This window comes from Seriola lalandi, unplaced genomic scaffold (genome assembly GCF_002814215.2).
Source record: "Seriola lalandi dorsalis isolate HSWRI2012SDOR001 ecotype SW California unplaced genomic scaffold, Sedor1 jcf7180002054861, whole genome shotgun sequence".
Classification (NCBI taxonomy): domain Eukaryota; kingdom Metazoa; phylum Chordata; class Actinopteri; order Carangiformes; family Carangidae; genus Seriola; species Seriola lalandi.
The window spans coordinates 3703551-3730631 of NW_019525414.1; the positions used below are offsets into that span (position 1 = coordinate 3703551).

General features: G+C 41.5%; 2 protein-coding genes across 2 annotated transcripts; one reads left to right on the plus strand and one right to left on the minus strand.

The window, feature by feature from the left end:
- The first annotated feature begins 1101 nt into the window (after positions 1-1101).
- On the plus strand, positions 1102-7802 carry perm1a (PPARGC1 and ESRR induced regulator, muscle 1a). The gene is made up of 3 exons (XM_023427594.2): positions 1102-5127; positions 6507-6623; positions 6974-7802. The coding sequence occupies exons 1-3, from the start codon at positions 1107-1109 to the stop codon at positions 7087-7089; spliced, it is 4254 nt and encodes a 1417-aa protein (XP_023283362.2). The 5' UTR covers positions 1102-1106; the 3' UTR covers positions 7090-7802.
- Positions 7803-8458: 656 nt separating this feature from the next.
- On the minus strand, positions 8459-22068 carry plekhn1 (pleckstrin homology domain containing N1). Its single transcript, XM_023427595.2, has 16 exons — positions 21896-22068; positions 19991-20081; positions 19636-19797; positions 18622-18702; positions 17996-18086; positions 16012-16145; positions 15256-15405; positions 14004-14084; positions 13816-13891; positions 13412-13557; positions 12927-13079; positions 11982-12224; positions 11246-11401; positions 10563-10835; positions 10255-10315; positions 8459-9321 (listed from the first exon to the last, which is right to left on the minus strand). The coding sequence occupies exons 1-16, from the start codon at positions 21967-21969 to the stop codon at positions 9137-9139; spliced, it is 2157 nt and encodes a 718-aa protein (XP_023283363.1). The 5' UTR covers positions 21970-22068; the 3' UTR covers positions 8459-9136.
- Positions 22069-27081: the final 5013 nt, after the last annotated feature.

The window sequence follows — 27081 nt, forward strand, 5'->3', positions numbered from 1 at the left end:
TACAAGGCAGAACCAATGTTCATTTTTCTCAGATGAAGTAGACATGAAGTCTTTTGTCTGTTTTTTCTGTTTTACGACTCCAAATGAGTCACATGAGTCTCATGTGTTGCAGCTCCAGTGTCTTCTCCAGATGTTTCTGGCTCTCCTGCAGCGTCTGGAATGATTTGTGATCCGCTGTCACCCCATGACGTCACATCAGTGAGGTATCGGCTGACTCACACTCACCCCACATGACTGCCATATGTGCTGGGGGCCTGACTGTTGTTTGGCCACCAGTAGCTGCCAGGGACGCTACTGTGGCTTTTGCTGGGGTTTTGAGATCCTTTATAACTTATTTGATGAAATATCATGATATAGAATGGATAAATAAAGGCATAAAACAAACATAGATTTCACATAGACCAGTGTTATTATAGATTTTTCAAGTACTTATCAAATAAAACAATAGTAGAATGAAAAATAAAACCTAGTAACCAGTCAAGCAGCTTGCTAGTGGAGAGTCTATTTAAAAGTTCTGAAACATTATACCTCTGTTGGAGATGGTTGCCGTAAGAACACTGCGTGTATTACGTGATTAGAAGCACCGCTCTATATTTATCAAATCATGGGGCCTGCAGTGTTGCGTGCTCATGCAAAAGAACGCCCACCAGAGGACATAGAGCATGGTGCTGCTGAGACTCCAGACTTCCTAGACCTTCACCTCCCGTAGACCAGGATCACAGCTGAAACCTGACAGGTAGGGAACATGAACAGATGTATATGTACATATGCAGACAGCTAGAAATGCAGATATAACTAAGGCTTCCTGTTTTGGTGATATCGATGTTAGTTTTAGCTTGCTGGATAGTTTTCATTCACTGCCATGACGATATTTCTAATAAATGATATTATTATATTATATGACATCACATTAATATATACAAATATTTTAACAAATTGTTGCATTTTATTTAATTTTTTTAATGTGCTGTTAAACTTATGGTCATTTAAATCAGCATGCTTGTGTTTTTTTAATTGCATGAATGCCTTCGTCATCTGCTGATTTAGTCTTAGTAGTGTCTAGTATCTTGTGGCAGGTGGGGGCTTAGTATTCATGCTAGTAATTTATGTTTCATTGGTGTTTATCCTTGAAGGATAAGGTGATGCTAAAATCACCTGTAAGAAATCCAAATACTTTGAACAGTGACTGTTTTCATATTCTACCTCTTTTGATTGATTTTCCAGGTTATATTGTCACCCACCCCCCTCAAGTCAAAATGGAAGACTTTGAATACAGTGTGGAGATCTGTGACCGTGACTGGGAATGCTTCTTTGCGGAGTGCGAGGAATGTAACCTGCTTCCTCCTTCATTAGCAGGAGTGGATGACTCGGGGATGAGTGACATCGATGATACAGGGTCCCTACTTCTTGAGAGGGCTCAGGAAGTCGATCTAACACCAGGTTTTTCAGAGGCCGAACACCCCATCGACGGCCCCCAAGACAGTGAAGGTTCTCCTGTGGAGGATTACCTCAGCAAAGACGGCGTCAGTGGAATGGAGAGCGTCCTCTCAGGCAGTGAGGAGGACATACACCTGCAGTCTGTCAATATATTCTTTGAAAGGCTGAAAAATCTTACAGAGGCTGAGAGGTTTCCTGAGCCAAGCCAAGTGAGAGCTGGAAAAAACAGAGAGGCAATACAGGAGGAGGAGCAGTATAGTGATGGGCAACAAGCCAGCAGCAGCTCTTTGCCAAAAAACATCCCCAAGTTAAACTCTCTGCCTGCCAGGGGTGAAACAGCAGTTGGCAAAGAGACCATGAGGCCTGTCGACACCATCAGCAACATAAACACAATGAAAAAAGTTGAGCCTGGTTCCAATGTTTCCCCTGAACCTGCAGCCAGTAACTCAGTGCTCAAGACTAACAAATCAACTTACCCTGAAACAGAGTTATTCATCAGAGAGGAAGCCTGCACAGAAACCGGAGTAAATGAGGTAACACAGCAGCATCAATCTCATGACTCACTGGACGGGGTTGTCAGCTCAGAAACACCACCTCACAAAGATGAAGTGATGAAGGGGGAAATATGCTCACCTCTGAAGGATGTTGAGCAGGAACATTTGCTGACAAGTCAATCAACTTTCAGTGATAAGTGCAACACTAATTCACCCAGTAATCTATACATGATGACAAATATTAAATGGAGGGAAGAACAAAACCCTTCTGTTTCACAGTTAGACGCAACATGCATAAACAAATCAGCAAGCCAAGAATCGTCTCCATCTGCCTCCGTCAAAAGGAAGAGAAGGAAGAAGAGGCGACTCAGCTTTGAGCCGGCTGAGAGTGCGCATGGATATGAGAGGCAGGTTTTGATTCAGCCGAGTGACTCGGAGGACGATCGGTATGCATGGAGAGGAGGAACGAGTTTATCTGAGGATGTGAATTTATTTCATTTAAATGAACCACAAAAAAATGTTGTGTCTTTATATTCAGGTACAAGTAATCTCCCTGTGAGGATATCTAATAAGGAGATAAAAGCAAATGGTCTTTCTCACACTGTTCCTCCATGTGATGGTCAATACCAATATTTACCAGAGGGCATGGTTAGACAGCGAAGGTGTAAAGCAACAAACACAGCTGAAAATAATGGAACTCATGATAGGTCAGTAACCCCATGGAGTCAAACTGATGGTGGTGTAATGTCAGCAGCAAACAACAGTGGTAATGTGGTAACAAATTTACAGCCATGCACTGGATTAGAAAAAGAAGGATTAACTGGACTGAACAAATATTCTTGTTTGCCTGTTTCAGTTAGTGCCACTGTAACTGGTGAATCAGACCTGGTCAGAAACACAGGAAACAGTGACAGAAAGGACACTCTTGCAGAGAGTCTCCAGCAGTCTGATGAAATGAATCAGTCTATCATTGGATGTGAAAATGAACAAAATCTAAAATGCTGTACAGCAGAGGTCGAATCAATCACTCACAGTATTTTATCAAGCGCAGAGTCAAATGGTCGCGCTATGGACATCTGCCAAAATGACAAACTATCCACTGCTAAGTCAGTCCTGGCTGCAGACGCTGGAAATTCTGGCAGAGACAACCACACACTGTGTCAAAGAGAGGCTGAGCCCCAACAGCAGCTGGAAATTGACTGTCATGACACAGACCAATATAGCTCTACACTGGAAAAGACTTATGGCCTCAACACAAAACCCCAACAATTCCAAACCAGAGCCTGTCCACTCTTAGAGGAGATTCCCAGCAAAGTGACCTGTGGTAAATTAACATCAGATTGTATCAATTCATTCCCTGATAAAAGGCGTCTTTCTAAAAGTCCCTCCAGTTTAGATATAAATAACACAGTACAGAAAACAGAAGATCCTCTGGAGGTTATTTTATCAGATACAGATGCAACAGCTGGGAGTGCTCAATTAGCAGCATCACAATTAATGGCTAGTCCCTGCCCATCTGACGAAATGAATCCAACAGGCGGCAGTCAGAGAGAAACCAAACTGTCTATGTCTGAAGACTCAATAACAAATCCTTCAGATTTTACATCAATATCATCCTGCTGTACTCTGGACACAGAATCTGTCAGGTCACTCTCAAATGAAAATATCACAGACTTGTCGGGAAGTCAAAATGAGTCTGGAAGACGTGGTGAAAAAAACCCACTAATCTTGGCAAAACATGAGGAAGGAGAAGCTAAATCTGAACCCAAAAGCCAGTCCGCATCAAATGACTCAACAGAACCAAAATATGATTTACTGGGCGGAGCAGAAGATGCTGTCACAGAATCCCGAGCTGAATGCAAACCTAAAACGGCACCAGATTCAAAACGTTCAGTGTTTGCCATGTCTTCTTTTTGGAGTGAGATGGAGAAGCTGACAATAAATGACATTATGCATTTACGAATGAGCAAAGCTCCTCCACCCATCTCCCTGCCACCTTTACAGGAAAGTGAGGAGACCAGCATCTTTGCTACAACTGATTCAGGCCTTTTTACGCAACTGGATGAGTCCAAGCCGGAGCCAACCAATGAGGACATGTCCAGTGTTCCTGGTTCTGCAGAATCAAGTCTAGGTTGTTTTAAGGCAGTTGATTCTTCTTCAAGAGGTGTCATGTGGGAGAGTGAACCCGTCCCAGTGAGCCATGTTACTGATATCTACCCTGAGAGTATGACCTTGACACCCGTGAGTGACAATTCTCCACCAGTCCTCTCTGGAAGTTCTCGAAACAGCCTGAGAAAGATTTCCAAAAATGTAAGTGTGCAAAATCTACATGCCCTGGAATCTCAGTCTTTCAGCTCCAAATGGAAAGGCCAAACTTTACAAACCTTAGATGAAGAAGAATCAGGAAAAGCAGAGTATTTTTCTGATGAACATATTTCTAAGCAAGACAAAGACATGGACCCTTCCTCGTTAAAAGACAGCTACAAAATCTCTGTTATGGATATATTTCAGTACTTCTTTGGTGGAAAACAATCGATTCCCAGCCAATCAGCTCCAGATAACACAACCACTTTCTACACTGATGGAAATTCTGTTCCTGAAACATATGATCATTTTTTCTCTGAGTTTGATACAGAAAACTTCTTCAGCCCTCTGATCACAGCAGAAGATCAGGCCAAAGACAAGATGGTTCCTATCTTTTCCTACTCTCGCTCAGCTAATAGAAATCTACAGTTCCCTGAGGCTTATGACCATTTCTTCTCATCCTCTTCTACTGATGATTCTTCTGTTGAGTCTGATGAAGAAGAAGAAGATAACTGCAGTCCTGTTAGGGTGGTGACCAGGTTCAGCCGTAAGACAAGCGCATCTCAGATTTCTACAGACATTTATGAGAATTTCTTCACGGATAGCGACCTCAGACAGAATTTTTTCTGGAAAACAACACTCTCCTTCAGGAATATTAATTTGGCTGGATCTACGGTCCAGAAGAAGACTCTCCCAAGCTCCCTGGCTCATGTACCTGTGAGGCAAAGTGGCAGATCCCTTCGAAGGACGGTTTATCCCAGCAATGCTCTGGGAAATCAAGATGTGATGTTTCCTGATCCACTTCTCTACCACCTGGAGGACAGGATCTTTATGCAACAAGCACAGCAGCCTTTCCGATATGAGGACCTACAGACAGCTGTTTCAAATCCAAGTAAGTCAAATTTCACACAATGAACACAACAAAGATAAGAATTAGGTTTTACCATCTGCTGTTTGTTGTTCTGCTGGATTAATGTGCGGTGGTGAAATGAGTGGGAGTTGAAAAAAAGGATTTAATATAAATATTATAATAGAATCATATTATAATTTAATATAATATAAAGTATTTTCACACAGTTTCCATTTTGAGTGCTTTGGTGACTCCTGATTCAGATTTAGATCAGCACATCTATCTTCTAATTAAAAGTTTCTGTTTGTACTCCTAGAGATTTCATGGAATAAAGGGGAAAGGTTAATCCATGTAAACAAGTGCAGCATCATCACTGAAATTTGAAATACAAAAATCAATTAAAGGGGAACACAGATTTCACACATCAAAGCCTGTTTACAGCTGGTGGGAGTATGACTGCATGTGTGAAAGAAAAGTGTGTGAAGACTTTTGTCTGCTACATTAGCTGCTACTAGAATAACGCATCCAAATCTTCATCAGAACTGTTGGCGATTGAGTTGCATTGTGGGTAAAGTAGGCTGGTTCCGCTGCATTGCGAGTCAGACGTTGTTATAGGTGTGCAATGCTTTATACAGGTTTTCTTCATGAGCATGATGATAAGACCAAAATCATGATTGGACTTAATACGGTACCTTTTTAAAAAATAAAAAAATAAAATAAAATTTCACAGCTGGTTTCCACAGTATTGGAACTCCTCAGTTAAGCTCTTTTTGTTTTCCTCACATGTGGACAGTTGTAGTGTAAGATATGTTATCTACTCAGTCAGCTGTCAGAGTCATGACCGGGTCGGACTCCCTTACCTCAGCTGTCAGAGGATCCTCTGCACTGCACGTAGTGGTGAAAGCCAAGAAGAATGGCTGTACGTGATAACTTGACTTCACTCAATGAGTGTCTCCTCTAAGCTGCCAGTGCAGTGATCTAATCTATGTTTGGTTGTGAAGGGAAATGAAATTACCTCATCTCATGGAGTCCTTATGTGTATGTAAATCCCTCTTCTTGAACTTCAGTTGAGCTTTAATTTAGGTAATAACTCACAGCATCCTAATGTGGCATCTAATGTTCAGCACTTATCTAAAAGGATTATTTTTAAGGCCACTAGAGTCAAACGTCACTAGCATCAAGTAGCCTTGTATTTGCAGAAGTGGAATCTGTGCAAGTGCTGGGACTTGACCGGGTCACAGTGTGACAGAACAGGAAGTCCCCACATATTATTGGGAGCTTGTGCTCAGCTGTTTATAAAGACCCTGGTCGCCCATTGGACATCTCTGTGGATCTGTAGATGGTTGCTTTCATCCTGTGCATTGTATTTGTATGAACATCTAAATGATTCAAAACGTAATCCTCTGTTTCTATCTTTGAAGGACTGGATGCCTCCCTCCTGCCTCTCAGACAGTCAGATATGTGTCTGGTTTGTATTGCATTTGCCTCATGGGTACTGAAGACTGCAAACCCACAAGTCGGCGATGCCTGGAAGGCTGGTACGTATCTTTATGTAGGATGAATATACTTTAATATAACAGAACACCTACACATGTAGCTTTTCCGAAGACTTTTCTAAAGACTGATAGTACAAAGTAGTTGCTTATCCGTTCACTATATTTCCATTTGTGTTACGTTTGATTGAAATCTGTTTTGTAAGGACTGTAAGGACTCTGACCTTCAATCATAGTCTCAGGCTGTAAAATCAGTAAAATCAACAAAGTACCTGAAATAAAAGTATCTGCAGGAAAAGTGAACTATAGATGAACGGATAAATTCAATTTCGGTAAGCAAAGTCTTATGAGTAAAATGATGACTCATTTTTTGTTTGAATTTTATTTTCACTCAGTTCTGCTGGCGAATGTAAGTGCTCTGTCAGCAATCCGATACCTGCGTAAGTACGTCAAGATGGAGGCGGCAGCCAGTGAGGAGAAACTTCATGACACCACCCCATCTGAGTCCTGATCTCCCTGCGTTATATGCGTCACAATTGAAATGCTCAGTTTTTCCATGAACACAACATGTGAGTCGCTGCAGGTTCTTGAAAGGAATATGACACATTTTGATGTGCTGTTACATGTTTGCACTACACACTTGCACTGTAATTGCTTTATTAATCTTAAATTTCACTGAAAAAGGAGGGAAAGGGTTTCGACACTTGTTTTGCGTCTGCAAGGCAAGATGAGACATGTATATTTATCAGACAGAAAGCCATAGACAGGTTTGTAAATAAGGTTTCAGAAAGTAAGATTAGCAGCAGGTTTACTCAGACCTGTACCAAGTTGAGATGTAAGATGGATATGTGATAAATGGATTAAGTTGAGGCACTCAAAGAATTCAAAATGGTGCTGTTAGAGCATGTTTGTTACCATCAAATTACTTTTATGTAGCGAATGCTTTTATCCAAAGCGTAAGTGTTGTAACAATAATTGGAAATGTTTTACAAAATGAGTGCGATCACATCTGTTGCAATATTTTAAAGACCCTTAATTGTAATTGTGTAATTAATTTAGGGGACTGTATTCTGTGCCAGTATGGATTATATATTTTATGAAGGGCATTTTATTTTAATGATAGATGATTTATAGATGGTTGTACAGTATTGTTTAATAAGGGCTGCTCTGTGAGCTGTTGATGCCTTTCAGTTCAACTACAGTAAACAGCATTTATGACTTGTACCATGTCTGTTGTTATTCCAGAAACTCAGACCTGAAAGTGAAACTTTTCAAACACTAGAGGGCGACATAAGCTCATCTAAGAGCCTGAACTGGAACAGCTGTGGGAGCTGCAGTTTTCAAGTAACTTACAATGATTGATTTTTTTCTTGAGAACTGGAGTATAGACCCAAACTAGTTCAACATGGTAATTGATAATAATGTGCTTATTCTACATTATTGCCAGAATTCAGAGGAGACACTTCTTCAAGAGTTATGTATATTTTTCTCCAGCAGATGGCAAGGTTGAGCCATAAAATATAAAGTGTCCTGCTGTTGAGCACAGCTACAGAAGCTGTTAGAGTATTCTCAGAGCACAAACACTCAGCTGATTGGATTTTTATGCAGTTTGGAAAAATCTCAAACTGGGTCATGCAATTCAAAATATCACTGATTCACCCATGGAGAAATATACTGGCTTTTAAGGCCCAGAAAGGGAGTGAAGACATGTTTGTTGTCATCTACTGTATCTCATTAGTTTTTCATGACCAAATATAGTCTTGACAGTCATTTGGTTTATCGCCAACATCTCGTTTGCTTTAAAACAGCCAAGATCCTGTATTTACTCTACATACAACAGATGTAAGAGTATCGTTAGAATAAGACTAAACAGAGGTAAATGTGTTGATTTCTACATTTATTTCCAAATATAAATAAACACCACAAACAAATATGGATAAAAAGGAAGCCACACAGATATCATTACACTGCTGTAGTGACAGTAACATAGTGATAGCACCTTTTAAGGCAGTCATTTAAAGCCACATCTATGTGCCTTGACAATGTAGCATAATAAAATAATAAATGTACAATATTTACAAAAATATACATCCTTTACTATGACAAGGAATGCTTTTTATAGCTTTAGGTAGAAACAAAAACATAACAAGTAAACTGGACAGCATGTTAGAAAATACTTTATACATTAAAAAAATGGAGGTTCTTGCACTAACATGAAACCTTTAGTGCATTTATGAAATACATTAAAAAATAACATTAAAGCGTCACAGTATGTACACTTTGTTGTTTTCTCTCTTGAATGCTACATATGAAACAGACAGTTGAAGTCTGTTGCTCACTTTAATAATGTTTTGATTTAGCCCGTTGCTCTTCATACTTGCACTCATTGTTCTGCTGCTCGACTACCCAGCATCTAACAATGCAGTTCATGGGATCTGTTGGTTCACACTGTGCGCAGCGGTAGCAACACAGGCTGTGCTAGTTGGCTTTTATTATCCCTCTGATAGAGATCTGTTGTTTGCACACGTCCAGACGAGTGGCCGGGCTATTGTTTTGTTTTATGACCATCTCTGCTGGGTTGCCATGGCACCAAGGCCTCTGGCCCCAAAGTCTAATCCTGTCCAGTGTGTCGAAATTCCAGACGTTGGCTGAATCATTCCAGTATCACAGTCGTACTCCCAAATGTTGTCATAGTCCATTTCCTGGTCATCTGGTTCTGTGGGTTCGAGGTACGAGTGGTGATCTATAGGAGCGACAGAAGATTCCCAGGCTATTAGTTCCAAACAATGAAAGACAAAACCTCGTCCTGACTGAATAAACTTGGACATAGTCCCAATGGTGTGATTGGCTTTGTCTCAACATATAATCTTACTGTAAAACCGGTAGTGTAACGTGACACTACACCACCTTCATTCTTCACTTTCTACTAGTATAGAAGCATGCAACCTGCCAGATGAAATCATTTGTTGCACAGTTGCAAATTAATCTGCAATCAGCAGGTAAATTCTGGTCTAGTTTTCATGGTTGATAAAAGAGCCTGTAGATATGTGTATAGCCCAGTTGTGTGCTGTCAATCACAGGGCAGGAGTAAATCCTGTCTGTGGAACAGTATTCTCTTACACTGGGTTACCCCACATGGGACATGTGCACAAATGGCATTTAGAGCTGCACTAAGCTCCATTTCATTGGCACATTTCTGCATTTCCTGTACTTTCAATCCTGCAGCCTTTAACCTTCTGTCTGAAAGACCCAAGAGTTCAATCAATCCAAAGTGCCTGCAGTGTCTAATTTAAGATATAATGTAGTGTGAGCAATGTTCTCTGTCCTTGGTGGCAGCAGACAGTGTTGACTTTCATAACTCAAGCGTGTGAGGAAATATGATGCTGCAGTGTTTGCTGTGATTTGACTGAGCGCCCATTGTTTCTCAATAGAAACATACATTTTATCCAGCCATGAAAACAAGCATCCTCCTTTTTTTGTTTGACATGATGAAAAGTCTTTAATTAAAACAATTTTTTGTCCGGACTGGAAGCATATACTGATTTATTATAAACCGTTGAACATGCTTGACCTCCGAGTCCAGTCAACACACTCACACTCACACTCACACACTAAAGACGTACATAAATAGAAGAATGTTTCATCAGGTTTGTGATTGCATGCCTTCCGTTCTTACCTGGTGAGTAACCGTAAGGCATCTGAGAGGTGTTCCTCGCAGAGCTCGATGGGAGAAGCATCTGTCAGCAGATATGAAAACAAAAGAAAGTTACTTCCTGTGATCAACTAACACAAATATTCTCCTATTTCCTAAAATATCAAAGACTGTTTCATCTGAGCCACCTGTTCAAATATCACCTGCAGAACAAGTATATAAACAAGTATATAAACTTGTTCTGCTACCATACAGCGCTCCATCGTTGCACTTTGTACCACAGAATTCCAGAAACAGGAGTGTCCTGGGAGATGAGTCTTTGTGTTTCTCACCTGCTCTTGCACTTGGCCGGGCACAGGCAGCAGCTTTAGCCTAGAAACAGCATCTGCCCTCTGCTCTGCTTGGCTTTGAGGACTTTCCATCTCCAGGCCCAGAGCCTGTCCCTGGGAGTTGGTCAGGACCAGGCTTCTCCTGTAGCGCCTGCCCATGGGAGGGGTGCGGAGCTGGAAGGAGGAGGGCAGGAGCTCGGGGGCCTGCTGGTGCTGCTGGTGGTGGTGGTGGTGGTGGTGGTGGTGCTGATGAATTGGCTCTTGCCAGCTCTGTTGCTTTAAACAAGAAAAGAGAAACAAATCATTTAATCATTTATAAATTTTGATTTAGTAATGAAAAAATCTTACTATAAAGAAATTACTTACATGCTCAAAAAAATCATGTCTACCACTGTGACCAAAGACTGTAAATAAACTTTACTTTTGCGTGGGAATTTGTTTATATATGCAGGTGAAAGATGTTGCATGTATAAAGGTATATGCACATTCGCTAATCAGCTTCCTTATGCTGACCACCTAATATAATAATTACTGGTTGTATTTTATTAACTTACTGTGTGTGTGTGTGTGTGTGTGTGTGTGTGTGTGTGTGTGTGTGTGTGTGTGTGTGTGCGCGCTGCTTGATATCAGACAGGCTGCGCAGGTGTAAATTGAACCTATGGATCCAGTATCATTGACCCACTTACCAGCGGCCTGGCCTCATCCAGGGAGTAGATTTCGGGGCTGCAGGGCTCATCGTACAGGGGTGACAAGGGTTGTCGAGGGGCGCACATATCTGAGTGGCGCTGGGGGATGTTCAGGGAGTAGTTCAGGGATGTCTGAGGTGTGCTCCAGCTGTTAGACTGATTCAGACAGACAGATCCAGGAGTTAGTTTAAAACACCAGGTGATGAGAGCAAACATTTTTTGTTCCCTCTCTGTCTCTGTCGCTCTGTCTGTCTTTCTCACGCTCTTCAGACTCACATAATCCTCACTTAACTTTATGATTTAGGATCAGATTACCAAGTAGAGGTTTTGGACTAAGGCCAGTTGTGATCTGCAGCAGTGCTGGTGTGATAACAATCTGTTCCCTCAGAAATCAGCAGTCTGCTGTCAGTGTTGTGTTTAAAACTACACTCTTAACTGCCATAATGTAGGGATACCCCTAAAACATATGTTTCCTGATTGGTGACCTTAGTTTTGTTTATGAACTGTAATAGAGATTTAATTCTTTTCAACATCACGTAGATTGATCTGTCAACCTCAATTCTGCACAAGGGCCAGTATTACCCCATTTGTTAACACCAATTTGTTATATATCATGACCCCTCTCAGCCTACTGCTTGGTGTGTCTATTTTAGTTACTGCACACATGACATGTAAAATAAGTCAACAGTCTCGAAGGGAATATTCGGTTATCGAGTTAGACGCCAGACTGAATTACCTTGACTAGCGGGGCTTTCTCCAGCCGCTGTGGGCTGGCACGGTGCACTGCAGAGTAGGGTGTGCTGTAGATCTGAGACAGCACCGAGCTCTCGGCAGGCTGGAGGTAGGAACTGCGTTGGGGTGAGGAGTAGCGCAGTGACAAAGGTCGTAGGTCACGCTCAGGCCTGGTGTGGGAAGACACGCTGTTGGTCCTGCTGCCCAGGCGGGCAGTCTCAGTCGAGGAGGGACGGCTGGAGCTGTACTGTAGAGACAACAAACACACCCGGGGTAAAAGTCAGCCAAGAGGTGTTGCTTTACAACATGGCTGGCATCAGGGAGTGTAACCACTGAGTCCTAGTAGAGGGAATATTATAAACAGATTCTTCTCTCTACAACATTGGTTTTCAGTATCATTTAGTGTTTTTTAAAGAAAAAGCTGAACAACAACACGTCTTCTGGGCACTGAGCCCTCTCCACTATAAACTAATTTGATGGGCAGTCAGCCCACATAGTTCCTCTCCTGGGGGAGTTTGGTCAAATGTCCTGATAATGCAGAGTGTTTCGGTACCTCTTAGACAGTATGAAGCTAACAAGCAAACTTTTCTCTGCTGAATCAGCCTTTATGAGTCTCATATTTCCCTACATCCAAAAGTTATTTTTATGGGTAGATGTTGTATTGGTAAAAATGACTGACTTTGTTATGGTTTTTTTATTTTTACTGGAAGCCCTCACTTAGGCCTCTGTGACCGCAACAGGAGTCATTTGGTCTCTAGATCTCACTTAATAATTAACTTTGTAAAAGAAAGGTGTTGCAGCTCAGCACCACCAAAACAAACAAGGTTTTTTTTTTAGCAACTAACTCCTACCACATTTATTTCTGTGCAAATATTGTACTGTTGGTGTTTGACTCAGGTTATTAGTCCAAGAATACTTGAACTTGAGAAGTAGCACATAGCTGACTTACACAGAGGGGTTCAGAGTATCCTGGGGAGAGAGGGTTGTCTTCGTGAATGGGTAACTGAAGGTTGTGGGACCCTCGCCCACTCGGTGACTGGCTGAACTTTAGGGACTCGGTTTGTCCTTGGCTGTGTCCACTCCACCTGTCAAACTGTGGAGCCTGGAGATTATAGGACACAAAATGATCATATAAATTAGAATATTTGACCAAGAGCAAATCAGCAAAGCTTGCAAACTTGTGTGTTTTTTAGCCTTCAGAAGCACTAGGAGATGTAGTAATGGTAAATCATTTCACAGTCATGCTGAATGTTAATTTACAAAAGAGGCAGGGCCATGTTGTCTGTCTCCTATATCATGTTTCCTCATACTTGAATTCACCCCACCCGCAGCTTCACAAACCAAGTGGAGATAGCTTGCTCGATAGTTATGGATCATCAGCAGTTGTGAACAGTGTAATTGTTTTTGGCCTGTGAAAAGGAGGGCGGGCCTCACCTCTCTTTGCGTGGGGGTGTAGATGATGTCATACACAGGGGGTGGGGGGCTGAGAACGGGCACGTCAGCAGCTTTGAAATGCTGGATCCAGTCGCAGAACACGGCCCTATCCAGACACGACACCACTATGGGGTTGATCAGCTTCCCTGGGAAGAGAGGAGAGGGAGGACAAAGCCTGTCATTCGGTCCAGTCGCTCACTGGAATGTGCTATAGTCAGATTGTCATTCACTGGGGATAAAACCAGCTCATTCATGGAGAGTTACACTCTGTGACGCCAGCGCCGTCATGGAAAAGGCTACTTTACATAAAACGTGCATAAGAATTTACACATTAAAATCCCTTTCACATGTCTGTTTGAATGACAGTGTGTAGTAGAGCAGCTCACTGAATCAGAATATATTACCTTCAATCATAAAGGTGTTAGGCTTGACATCTTGGCAGGGTGTGGTCACAGTTATCATGTTGAGTGGCAGTTTCCCCTGTAATCATAAAGACGCTTAAACACAACTCTCTGACAGAAACAATGGAAGGACTGCATGCACGCAGCTCAGGATATGAATAAGTGAAAGAGTAAAAGGTGATCAGTGGTACCTTATAGAAGAGCCCGTCATTCTCCTCCGAGAGGATGATCAGTGTCGCCGGGTACATCACCAGTAGTCTGTCATTCTGTTCCTGTGGACACAAGATTATAGCTGCAAGTGAGCTTTATGCATGTGTGTAGTTATTATGGGACAGTATATAATCATTCTTATCCATTAGCAGAATACTAGTGTCATTTACAGGTAAGAACAGTTAATAGCTAAATAGGAAGGTAATGATGCACCATAGGATTTTTAGGCAACACCAGGGATTATTCCCTTGTGTCGACATCTGTTTCTCCCTGCCAGCGCAAAGTAGAAGGAAAATTCTGGAGTCAAAGAGAAACTTGGAGTTAATCAAATTAAAGCTTAATTGTGTCTCTGGAAAGTTTTGATATGGCACCAAATACTTTTTTCTGAAGCTGAGAAAATAAGCCCTGACAACTCCAGCAAGCCATTCCACCTGTGTAAAGACAAGACTATGAATAATACAAAGCACAGAGGCAACCATGAGACCAGGTGCGAACATTTAAAAAAAACAGCAGCGTTATGCTTTAATACTCTGTTGAGAGGCACAGTTTAAATCCCAGGGAGATGTTCAGCCCAACCAGTTAGTTGGGCATTTAAAGGTGCGGCAGAGAGGGAAGAGTTTATGTTTCTTCTCCCTCTCGGAGGGTGTGTCCGGACAAACAGCTGACATTCCAGCTGTGAGGTGAGTTGAGTCACTGTGAGCCAGGCAAATGCCTCTCACACACACCCAGGCCCTAAATCTCACACACTTCAATAGGGCTGCCGTTATTTCCCACAAAGAATTAATGACAGATAACCATACAAGCTGTGTCATGACTACTGTGTTTATTGTGTGGTGCGTGAAGCTTTTTATTTCGCTGCTCATGTCTGATCTGGTTAGCAAGGAGTGCAGGTGTCAGACACTGTCTTACACCTCGACAGGAAAATAAAGACAATAGAGTTCTATCTGCAGTGGAGCTGCCATTAGCCAAAGTATGGACTCCACCCATCTCACTCACTCTTTACATTGTGTCGAGGTAATGTGTGTGTTGTGCAATTTAAGAACTATGTGAGTCACCTGGATTAGGGCTGATGTCATGCTGCTTACATTTATCATGTGAAAAATTCCCAGAGTTTGAAATCACATGTGTATCATGGATTACAGTCTGCTGTACTGTACATTTCAGATGTACAGTGTGTTTTACGTCTGTGTGAAATAAGTGATTCACTCTTAATAAGCATCGGTCATGTCGTACCTGACAGGGGAGGTGCTGCAGTCGCACTTTAGTGACATAGGTGATGGGGCCCAGGCTGTCTCGCTGAGAGCCTTCCCACTCATAGATGTGCTCTTTGTTGATGGAGTTCCTCAGCTCCTCTCTGCCCTCGGGAGACTCGTCCTGGTTTAGCTAGAGGAGGCAGACGGGATGACAGAGGTCAGACACAATCATCAGCAGAGTAAATATGAACAGAGCTCTGCCCTGAAGCTTAAACGTGTTGATTTGGGTTTTTTTTTCTTGCAGTGTCACTCATGTTTGTTCATTGGTAAGGCTTCTAAGCTAAAGCTTATAAAAGCATCATCAGTTCAGTTATTTTGTTCTGCCATGACACATTTAGGTTAATGTGTATCATCGGATATTTCCCTGCCTGTGGGTGTGTAGTCAGCACTTTAAACCCATGCAGATGTGAGGGTTAGTTTGATATCGGCTGTGATGTGGTCAAGGCCGCTCCCTAGTATCCAGGCCTCAGGGAGAGCCAGCGGTGACCTACTTGACTCACCAAATCTACACGCTCACACACATCCTGTTTTAACAGAAGTGGTTCAAGCCAAAGGTTTTTCTTGGCTAATCCACCAGGTGGATTAAGAGATGACCACACTCGTGTGCTTGTTTGGATTTGAAAAAAAAGGATGTTAGTCCTCGTTGCAGCACAAGAGCCGGTTTCATGCAGCCTGATGTAATGTTACATAGGCTATCTGGAGCGAGGTGGCATCAAAAAAGTGTTATTGAACTTACTTTCACTCTGGTGTAGTTTTGTTGTAGAGTTGCGGTGCCTCCATTTGCCTCAATGTTTTCTTTGAGCAGGCCAAACCATAGGTCCATTTCTTCTTGGTTGGCACAGTAGACGATGATGGGGTTAAGGCTGACACCTGCAGAGTGCAAAGGTCACAAGGTCAAAAAAGGAAAGTATCACCCGGGCTTCTCTTCCTTTTTTTCAGAAAGCTTTCTGCCATGGTGGTGAATCATTGATGGAGTTCACACTCGGCTTCCTGGGCTGTTTAGAACAAGTTATGCAATAGAACAATAAATGTTAACACAAGACAGTACACCACCTATAAGACCTACTGCAGAAGATCCCCGGTGACCTGCTTCGTTTGGCATTTAAAAATCATAGCAGACTCCCCCTCCCTCGCGCTGTTTACTCAGGAGGAATGAACAGGGCTTGGGATGAAAAGAGCTGGAATCTCCCTCTATCTATCAGTCCCACACATACCAGAGATAACCAGCAAAGATTTCATTCCTGCCCCATGGCTTTGTGCTGTAATTGTCTGGAACCATGGACCACTGACTGCTCCTTAAGCAGCTACTCTGGACTCATCTATTCCACCTTCTCTTCATTCCGGCTCGTAATTGTAGACCTTGACCGTAGCACTCCCTTGAAAACTTCCACATTTCAAGCAAGTCGAGTGAAGTGAAAACGCTTGGGACTGGAAGCTCATACTCAGGCTTTGTCTCATTCTAACTTTCAGTCAGTTTACAGAGGTCATTAACTGTCGTTAAAAGTAATCAACTCTCATTATCTAACTTTCACAGCAACATTAATTCTAACTGTGTAAAACCTTAAAGGGATTTTCACAGACCCTCTTGTGCTGCATTTGTGAGTCAATCGCCCACTAACTTACCTATACTTTCCATTGAAGCTGATTCATATTTTCAGCCCAGTGAGACGAAGACTCAGGTCCCACAGAGCAAATCGCTAAATGGGATCTCTCACTTGACTCAGAATTTCGTCATGCTGCCTCTACATGTTTCCTGTCAGTGATGCATCCCGTAAAGTAAATAAAATTCCAACCGAACAATCAAAACAACTTAAATACAATACCACACAATAACAAGCTTGATCTGGGAAAATCATGAGATGAGAGCGCAACACCAATGTGTCAATATTGTGACAGCGCAGATGTTTCAGATTTCAGTAAGATGGTGATGATAAAGAAATATAAACACAGAAACCATATACTCTTCATGACTGGGATTGATGTTTCACCTGTTTTTTTTTTTTAATTCAATCATTTTACATTTATCCCTGACTTGAGTGATTTTATTATTTCCCAGGCAAAGACCAAAGCCCTCTAGTCCCGACAGCATCAAGTCCATTCAGAGATCAAAAGCTAAGTGACATTTCTACCAGTTATTAACCTGAGCAGTTTTTGGAATGTGCCATAGATTATATGCAGCGACAAGTCTAAGAGCGGTAGCTGGGCTTTTCTGCACGACAGCTGGGCCGACTGAAGTGCACCTGTTGTCTAACAAGCGGGGTCTTTAAGGCCGGTTTGGCCCCCTGACCAAGGGTGAAGGGGGCCCAGCTCTAGTTAGTCTTGGGGTTGAGTGGAGGTGAAGAGGGTCGCGGCACCTTTGAATCACTGGAATGTGACAACATAGGAAATGCTGCAGCTTGAAAATAGCGTGTGATTTCTTGCTGGGTTTTAAGTGAGGTGAATTTTTACTTTGGTCCATAGCAGACCACCAGCAGAGGAAAAGACACAAATAATGAGCCAAAAAATAAGACTCTCAGTCCAGGTGTAGTTCATCCTCCATCTTCCTTTTTTGAAGTTTTGAAGTCACTGACTTGTAGACATCCTGCTGGATTAGTCAGTTCCAGTCCGAGTGATTAATTAACTAAATTCAGCACAAACCAATAAAACTCAAAGCAGACGATTCTGACGTTCCAGGGCTCGATACCAACAACCACTGTCCTTTCTACTGAAGTCGAACTTACCGTTTATTTGAAAGGCGAATTCCTGGGGTTGACTGTGGTTGCAGTTCTGTTGCAGGTTACAGATGGTGAGTTCTTTCAACGGAAGAGTTCCCTGAGCACAAAACAAGAAAAAGTTCAGTCATGCTTCTGTAGACAAAAACATTCTCTCATTCCCTCACCAAAAGCATTCTCTGCAACGTTTCCCCTGCTGTTGTGCTCTATTTGAGCCAACTGTTCAGCTCTAAATCGTAACAAAAAAAAAGAATCACCATGACACTGAGGTAAGCCTTGTAACCCGAGGACATATCCATGTCTGCCTTGCATTTGCCGTCATCTAACTCTAACTAATGCTGCATACAGAAGCTGATGTGCTGAGGTAAGCTCGTCACAGACACAGTAAAATGATGATTAACGGCTGCTCATGCTTTATGAGTGGCAGAGAAACATAATCATACTTTCTGTTTACCAACACACTGCCGGTTGACAGGGTACGCATGTCAAAAAGTATGACGACGTAACATAAAACTCTGCCTCAGAAATATCAGAAGTATACAAATCAATCCTGAGAATAATAGTTGATACTAAGGATTCATGGATTTGAAGGAAGATATTAAAAGAGAAGAAACAACCTCCCAAAAAAAACTCACCTGGTATGTCAGTCCGGTTGTGTTGTTGGAGACAAAATGAAGGTGTGTCTGGAAGAGATCCAGGTAGCAGTCATGTACGTCCTGCAGAGACAATTAGTGAAGTGATAAAATGTCACATCTGTGAGAATGAAGAGCTTGCTATCAAAATTTGCATACGATGTGAGCAAGTTTTAAAACAGAAACAGCAGCTGATTTCACAGATTGTCGCCCTAATTAGAAAACTAACAGCTAAGATCAGCTGGTTCAGTGTTGATGAAATGAAACCTTGCACATAGGCACATGTCTGGAGGCCGATGCTGTACACTAATGTTTTCTCTGATGTTGGTCTCACGTGAGGAAAGAGTCATGTTTTACAGCAATTAAAGCCTCGCTACCACAAACAATAAGGTTGTTGCAATCCTCTCTTTCTGCAATGGCTCACATATGGCTTTCTATGTCAACACTTAGGCAATACATGTTTCCTTTGCTGTATTATTCTCTGTTTTATACACTGTGTTCTTTCGGATCATGACGCCAACCCCCTCGATCAATCTTTTCTTCCCACTTTTTGACAGAGTTGTTGTGTCACAGCTCTGATAAATTGCGGTTCCCACAGTGAGGAGCCGGCATGTCCTCTATCAGTCCCTGGGATCAGAGGAACTCTCTCTACCCTGAGGTTTTCTCTTGGAGATGTTTCACAACAGCAGCAGAAGTGAGCATGTCCAAACACAGGCTGTGGTCTGCTTTGTGGAAAACTGATTGGATTAATCACAGCCAGCCACCACGTCAATGCCAGCAGCGAGTTTCAGTGCGCCTGCTGGCCGTACATCCTGTTGCTCTCCACGTGCGTTTTTTGGTTTTGACACTCACAGGGTTCACACAGGTGACTGGCATGATGTGTCATCGGAGGCTTGCTCATTGTTTATGACCTCGTTAATCACGATGCGGATTGTGCAGCATTAGTTTTGTTTTCTTTTGTAGTTGCTTTCCTGATGTTTCAACACACTCATTAAACAGTTATTTTCTTCCCCTCACCTGGCAGTGGAGGAAGCGAAAACGAACTTTGGAGCTGTGAATCATCCTTCCATAATTCTTCACATTGATGCTGCTCTTCTTCCAGCCACTGGCCGGGTCATAAGGAAACGGAGGATCCCATTTGATGTTCTCTATTGTCTGCAGATCTTTAGAGGACATTTCCTGCAACCAGTCATAATGTTAGTGAAGACGTAAATAAACCAGTTAGAAACCTGTTAAAATCAGTCAGAGAGACGGCATTGAAAAAATCAAATCACATGCAAGTCGACATTTAGAGCAGAGCAGTTTTGTTTGGTATGCAGATGATTGACTTCCATGTTTACACCATCTCATACGCGCTGATGGAGGTTCTTACCTTCCTGGGGGTGACAGTGCACAGGATATTGATGATGCTGTTGGACTTCTCCTGTCCCTCTTGGGGATTCTTTTTGCGAAACAGGCGGCTGCTGCTCAAGAGAAAAGAAAACTGTGTTACCACTTAGTCTCCAAAGTTTACCATCTACTCCATGTTTGCTGTTTAGTTAACTTTTCAACTTCAGTGTCAACAAGGACCATTTCCTGTTTATGGGAGTTCACTGTCATCTGCTGTTGTCAGATGGAGACTTGACCTAAATACAACAGTCTTTGCTCCACTGTTTTGCATTTCAAATTCAGTGTCAGTAACTTGTTTCTCTGTTTTTTCCACTTTTTAGATCACAGTTCTAATCAAGTCACATTGAGTCACACTAACAGAGTTCAATTTTCACAGCAGATTAATGACTTTGAATCATGGTTTTTGTGTCATGTCATATAAATTAACCAGTGGCCCTTTCTTTGTCCTTGGCCCATCAATGCCAGCCATTTAAATGATAAGAACAATCAGATCTTGTGTTTCTGATAGCGAGGATATGCATAGGAAAATCAGCATTCAATGCCCCTCTTTGTTTTGCATGACCCTCATCTGTTACCATTAGTGTCACATCTTTATGAGGAAGCTCCCTCACTGCAATGATAAGACCTGGGGCCTGCTTTTACAATCTCAACTCGTGGTTTATCTGCTTATCTGCACATGTGTGTGCCAGTGTCAGTGCAACAGCGCAGGCTTTTGTTTTAATGGTGGGAATCAAGGTCTGTCTAATCAGGAAGTCCATGTCCAGCATCAATCACCGATTAGCATTTAGTGAGTGATATTGCTCCACTACATCCCTGTTTAAATTGTGTTCATGCACAGAAAAAAAACACGGATAACATGGACACGGAAGCAACCTGAAGTTGCAAAGTGAAAGAGGAATGTAGATAATAGACAGGTAGTGGATTTGCCCAACATTCTCCAAGTCACTGCTGTGGTATTCAATGCCACTCACTCCCCTCCTCTGAGGGGAATACCTGAGCCTGGCCTGGTTCATCAACACAAAAAGGTAGTAGGGTGCACAGGAAACAAGAACACTGAATGCATTGTTCATGCTGAACCATCGATCCAACTTGGAAGGTGTTCAAGTGTGAGCCGCTGGTTTCCAAAAACCTAGTGTTTTTGAAAACCAAACTTTTTTTTAAATTTGAAAATCATGGCACGTTTCACAAAATCATGGCACGTTTCACAAAACCAGACCCTGAATCATCACACAGCACACAGCAGAAGACTGCAGCAGAGGCTAATTAGATTCAGATGTGGTGGTCCAGCAGAGTGGGCTGTACCAAGTGTAACATGCCCAGGCAACTAATCTTAAAGGATTAAAGAAAACCAGATAGAAAAGCAAGTATAACCCATTTATGTCAGTTATTTCCTGTATTCATGTTCAATGCCCTCAGCTTAGAGCACTACAAGCTAGTAATTCATAATATCAAGTGTCATAGACCAGATCCTATCATTTAATAACTATAACTGCCCACATGTGATAATAATAATGAATGGGGGTCAGGCCCTGATTCTGGAGGGAAACCAGATTCACTGACAGCTGGCAGATCATCTTCAGAGAGATGCAAAGAGGAGGCAAATGGTAACTGGATCATTGACACCGTTGGCCAGACGGGCACCACTCAGGCACGATGACTCCCGGACTATCCTGCTGTACCACACTATCCCAACCCTGGCCTCACAAAATTCACAACCTCTGTTTAACCTCACTGCTCAAACCCTGAGAAATACCAAGAATTCCTTCCAGCTGAAATGCAGAGTCTAAAATAACAAATGGCAGTCAAGGGCATGACATGTGCTCTGTGTAGGCTGAACACACTGACACGAGTACAGTAAGAATACCTGGGCAAGTTGGATTGTTCCTACCTGTTTCTGCGTATGAAAGTTTTGCCGGAGAATCTGAAGTTGTGCTGGGGGACACATGACATGCTGCTCCCCATGCTGCCGTGGTTCTGCGGTGCTTTGCGCTGCTCTGTAGACAAATTACTCCTTCTGTGATGGATGAGTGTAATCCAAGAGTGCAGTGTGCTCCCTGCTGAAGTCAGACTTGTACTGAGGGAGAAGTGGGCAGGGTGAGGGCTGTATAGTCAGACCGGTGAGCGTGTGTCTGCGTAGAAGGGGCGGAGTTTGGGGTTGTGTCTGTGTCTGTGTGTGTCTGTGTCTGTGTCTGTGTGTGTGTGTGTGTGTGTGTGTGTGTGTGTGTGTGTGTGTGTAGGGTGTGAATAACCAGTAGGACTCACACCTTCTGTGAGTTGCCTCTGTCTGCTAAATCAATCCCAACAACAAAGACAGGGGGGCTCAGGGAGAAGTGTGCCGTTTCACACCTTCCAGGAGCCAAATGGGGCTCATTGTTGGGTCACCGCTGCATTGAGTGGTCACTAAACACACTGGATGGTGTGTGTCAATCAGCGGGGAAGGATGGGAGCTTCCATTGGCATGCCCAGACATGAAAAATGCCCACAGTCTCAAGCAGTCTGTTTATTATTGGCTTACATACCTAAAACACATCAGTGTCATTTTGAAACTTAAGTATCTGGGAAGTTTTAAATTACAGATATGCATTTTTAGATTGTTTTTGTTCTAGTAAGTTGAAAAGAAAACATAGTATAGATGTTAAAAATAGGGGTCATGGGTCATGTATCCCCTTGTTTTCCAACACTGTGAATATGAGATTTTCTGGGTCTTGTTCTGCCTTTACTTCACCTTGTCGCTGGGATGGGGAGGGAGGATGGTTTAAACAGGACGCTTGTGTAGTCAAATGCTCTAATTTTCATAAGGCAAGAGGTGTATGCAAACATACGTATCTTGTTTGCATGTAAAGGAGTTTGTTCGTAAATGATATAACCGCCACCGAACAACATGGATAAGGAACAAGCCTGGATGGTGGATTCAGTTTTTCTTCCTGCCAACCTAGTGTACAGTTAATTCTGTTCAATCAAATGAACCTTTTTACTTTCCCATTTAGGTTTCAGTGTTCATGACTCATACCAGAAAATCTTCCACTGTTGGTCTCCTTACATGGACAGTGGCAGGTGGTCCTATCAGTCAGCCAGAGGAGTCAAACACTCATGACCGTCTTGTGTTTGTTCATTAGATCATTGTCTGTGGTGAGCTGCTGCTGCTGCTGCACTGTTGTCATAAAATGAGAGGCGTGCTGCTCACTGTCAGGTAATGCCAACCTGTTCAACTGGATTGTAAAAACGGATGCACCTGAGGCAGCAACAGACATCAGCCTGTTAAAAACCAACGGCAGAGTCGTTTTCACTTCCAGCTGTCAAGATAGAGTATTATTGTTCCTCAAAACCTTGTTTGATTGATCCCAGAGCTCATCACAAGGTCTAGTAATTTAATCAATGAAGAATACTGATTGAATTGCATGTGGTGTAACTGAATATAAAACATGTTGGAAAATGACTGATAAGATGTAAACCCGATCAGAGAAATTTTCTTGAAACCATAAATGAAGTAAATACAGATGAAAAAGACTACTTGTGCCATCTTGCACATATTTCACAAAGTTGATTTCTACAGCTGCTTATTCTTCAGAATTACACGTAAGCAACTTGTGAAATAATCTCCAACAAGAACGGATGTATTCTTGTTGGAAGAAGTGGGAATCAGTTCAACACATATTTTGCTCCTTTTTCTGGAGAGAGTGGAATGTTTAATATTATAGATCAGGAAACTGACACTGATTGCTTCTTTTGTCTGTCTCTTGCCTTTAACACGAGGCAATAACTGGTGTGATGCACTGTGGCTGTTTGATCTGTCTCTGATGTTTGCTGACCTCCTTCAAGCCCTCATTTTTTTGAGACAGATATAACTTTCACTCCTATGCTGTGTATATCAAGATAGGGAAGTATAAAACAGTAGTAAACAGATACACACAACAAACAAATAGTGAGATTGAAGAGGTGCAAACCGTTCTGTTACTGTATGTAAAATTGCAATTTTATCTACTGTCAATATATTTGAAACATGCTTATCATCTTATTCTACAGATTTCTACGGACAAATGAAACCACAATGAACAGAAAAGAACTTAGGAAAAAGATGGCACAGTTGATGCCAAAGTTTACCCCCAGTCTTTCAGCTTACTTGTCCACCTCATACCTGAACATGAAAAACAAATGCCCTCTGAATCACTGTTCTAACTGTTGGAGGATTATGTTGTATTTGAGTTGGAGCCGTTGAATGTAATCTGATTACTTTACTGAGTAATCCAACTGATTGCTCTGTTTCCCTGTAATTCAGCCACTGATGTCATCATTTGCAAACATGCTTCTAGTCTGGTTGTGGATCATCATGGAAAAGCAGTAGGATGGGCTTGATACTACATGCAGCCATCAGTGACTCACCTTTCTGCTGCAGTATGCTGTAAATATAAGGAAGGCAGGCACCAGGAAACAAAATAACCAGGGATTTTTTTTTTTTACTGTGAAGTCATTCCAGTTTCAGTTACATTTCTCAGGTGATGTGCATCATCCAGTTTTGACCAAGATTACAATTATCAGGTAGATAAAAACCTCCCAAGAGTTTTATTGCTTTTCCTGGGACGCTACAGTACACCAGTTACAAAACCCAGAGTGGGTAAATCTGTCTCAGAAATACAATCAATTATTGGGTACTAGCTTGAACCTTATGATATAAATATTTTTTCATTTTTTCATTTTTTGCTAGAAGTGTCAAAAGTGAAATATCACACCCAATATTACATGAATTGCCCTTAGTTTTGTTGCATTCAGTCTCCACAGGATGAATCACTGACTCTTGTCACTCGACAACACTTCAGTTTGGAAAGCTCTAAATCTAACGACTGAATCCCAGTTCAACTTAACTGTAGTTTACAAACATGAAAGATTGGTCTCAGACGTTTGGACCTACTGTTTATAATTACATATATTGACAGGCTTTGGGATGAATATATATTTATGTAACGTCTACAATATAAGCATACAGTACATGAACATATGTATTTTAATAGGATTGACATATATGTCAATATATGAAATGGATCCAATGTTTAATAGGTTTCATATATAATTGTTACATATGTGCTTTTATTTTATATGGAAATATATTTCATACATGGAAATTCAATATATGAACATAAACTGTTTTGGTTCGCTACACCAGTGTTAATGTCAACACATCTCTCCCCTGTACAGTAAATGACAAAAGGCTCTCTGCTCAGAAGGGCTTTAGACACTTGTTACATGTGGCTGTACGTGCGATTGTACAAAAGCAGCAAATGTGCCTGTTGTTATCACTTTGTGAGTAAGTTTAGATCACTATACAAGATCTCATTCCTACAGTTTTGTTTCACACTGCTCAACGGAAAGAGGAAATACCAGGTGCTTTGCCAAAAGCAACAATATATCTAGACAAACAGTCCATTCATTTTCTCTCACACTGTTTCATATGGTGGAGCTCACAGTTCCTGGATTAGCAGTTTCCTAACAATAGCCCACATAGTTTGCTATTAAAATGAATGACTTTATGTTTTGGTATGTTTCAGTTTTTCAGTCTATGCTCACCAAAATAATATACATCTCACTGTGCTTAAATCAGACCATATGGAAGAGTACTAATGTAAATTATGCTTAATCTGTGTTTTTGAAACTATCTGTTTCATTTTATGAGATTACATCTGTTCAAAAGAAGAAACCTAAATTCCTTTTTCATAATGTCATTCCCTGCATTTTTGGTGGGCTGAACTTCGGCGCTCTCCGAGAAGTCATTTGCTTGTGTTTATCCAGACTCAGTGGGTGAGAGCGGCGGTGCTAAAGTCACACCTCAGGCCACTAAAACGGAGTCTGGAGATGAGGCCCCCAACATCAGGTGTCCAACAGAGACTCTGACGTGCCAAAGTTCTCACACAGGACCACCATAAAGGATTCTTAATTGGACCGTGGTCCTCCTTTGAAGACAAGATCAGTCAAAGTCAGATTAACTGTTTCAGTTTCTAAATTCTGTGGATGCCCGGTACAAGTTTATGTGATTATAGTAAACTAGTGAAATGACTATAGACATGCACATAGACACTCACTGTTCTATCTTTTTTTCTATGATTTACTTTCATTTGTGTGAAAAGCAACAGACAACATCAGCAACAGGACAAATTACAATAAGTGTTGTGACGACATGATTCATGATTTATCTGGCTGACATCTTAAACTGTTAAAATAATAATAACAAAAACTAATGAGAGAAACTACTGCAGATATTGAGCTGACCATTTTATATACTTTAATTTTCAAAAATGCTTATCTATCTTAATTATTATAAGGTATTCTGTATACACTTAAAAGAAATCCATATAATGTAGAAATAAATAATAATATATGTGATATTATGGTAAATAAACAAAAAAAGAATCCAACTAATGTACACTGGTAAAACCAATGTACTGGGGGCAGTTTTGTGGAAACTGTCAAATCAGTGCTCATTTGTGAGTGTAGTTTGTACAATGCAGTACCTTGTTGTGTACCTTTAGGGTGCACTTTAATACTGTTAAATTCTAATAAACAGAGCAGCTTTTCCTTTCCTTGTTCAGCAGGACCTGATGGTTTTTTAGACTTTTAATGTGCCACATTTTCTCATTTTGCTGTTTGTGACTGAGTGTCCTGTTACTACAGTATCTTATGAGCCCTGAAACTGACAAAATGTAGTAAAAGTACATCAATAAATAATGAGTGAAATTATTAAATTTAAAAAAGAAAAAGTGACTTTACTTTATCATTAAGTAGATGAACTTAATTAAAACTTAATTATTTTACAGTTCTTTTTATCTCTCATTAGCTAATTTTATTTTTCTGCTCCATAATTTTCCTGTCTAATAATTTGTCTATGTCACTATCTGTCTGTCCTCTCTGTCCTTCTGTAAGCCGCCCCAACATTACCTTGAAAATCTTCTGAAACGGGTCTGTAAGGCTTGTCAAAGTTGACACACAAAATGAATTGCAACTGTAAGTAATGTAACTCACTTGTGTAGCTGCCTTTTGAATTGTGATCTACAGTCGCTGCTATTTGAATGCAGAGAGACTGTGCTA

What these genes read in the sequence shown, in the direction of transcription:
- perm1a (XM_023427594.2), top strand. Translation starts at nt 1,107, where the DNA reads ATGTTTCATTGGTGTTTATCCTTGAAGGATAAGGTGATGCTAAAATCA. An exon ending in GACAGCTGTTTCAAATCCAA is followed by an intron (nt 5,128 to 6,506) that starts GTAAGTCAAATT and finishes CTATCTTTGAAG; the next exon opens with GACTGGATGCCTCCCTCCTG. An exon ending in CGGCGATGCCTGGAAGGCTG is followed by an intron (nt 6,624 to 6,973) that starts GTACGTATCTTT and finishes ATTTTCACTCAG; the next exon opens with TTCTGCTGGCGAATGTAAGT.
- plekhn1 (XM_023427595.2), bottom strand. Translation starts at nt 21,969, where the DNA reads ATGGGGAGCAGCATGTCATGTGTCCCCCAGCACAACTTCAGATTCTCC. An exon ending in ATTCGCCTTTCAAATAAACG is followed by an intron (nt 16,146 to 17,995) that starts GTAAGTTCGACT and finishes TGCACTCTGCAG; the next exon opens with GTGTCAGCCTTAACCCCATC. An exon ending in GATACTCTGAACCCCTCTGT is followed by an intron (nt 12,225 to 12,926) that starts GTAAGTCAGCTA and finishes TTGTCTCTACAG; the next exon opens with TACAGCTCCAGCCGTCCCTC.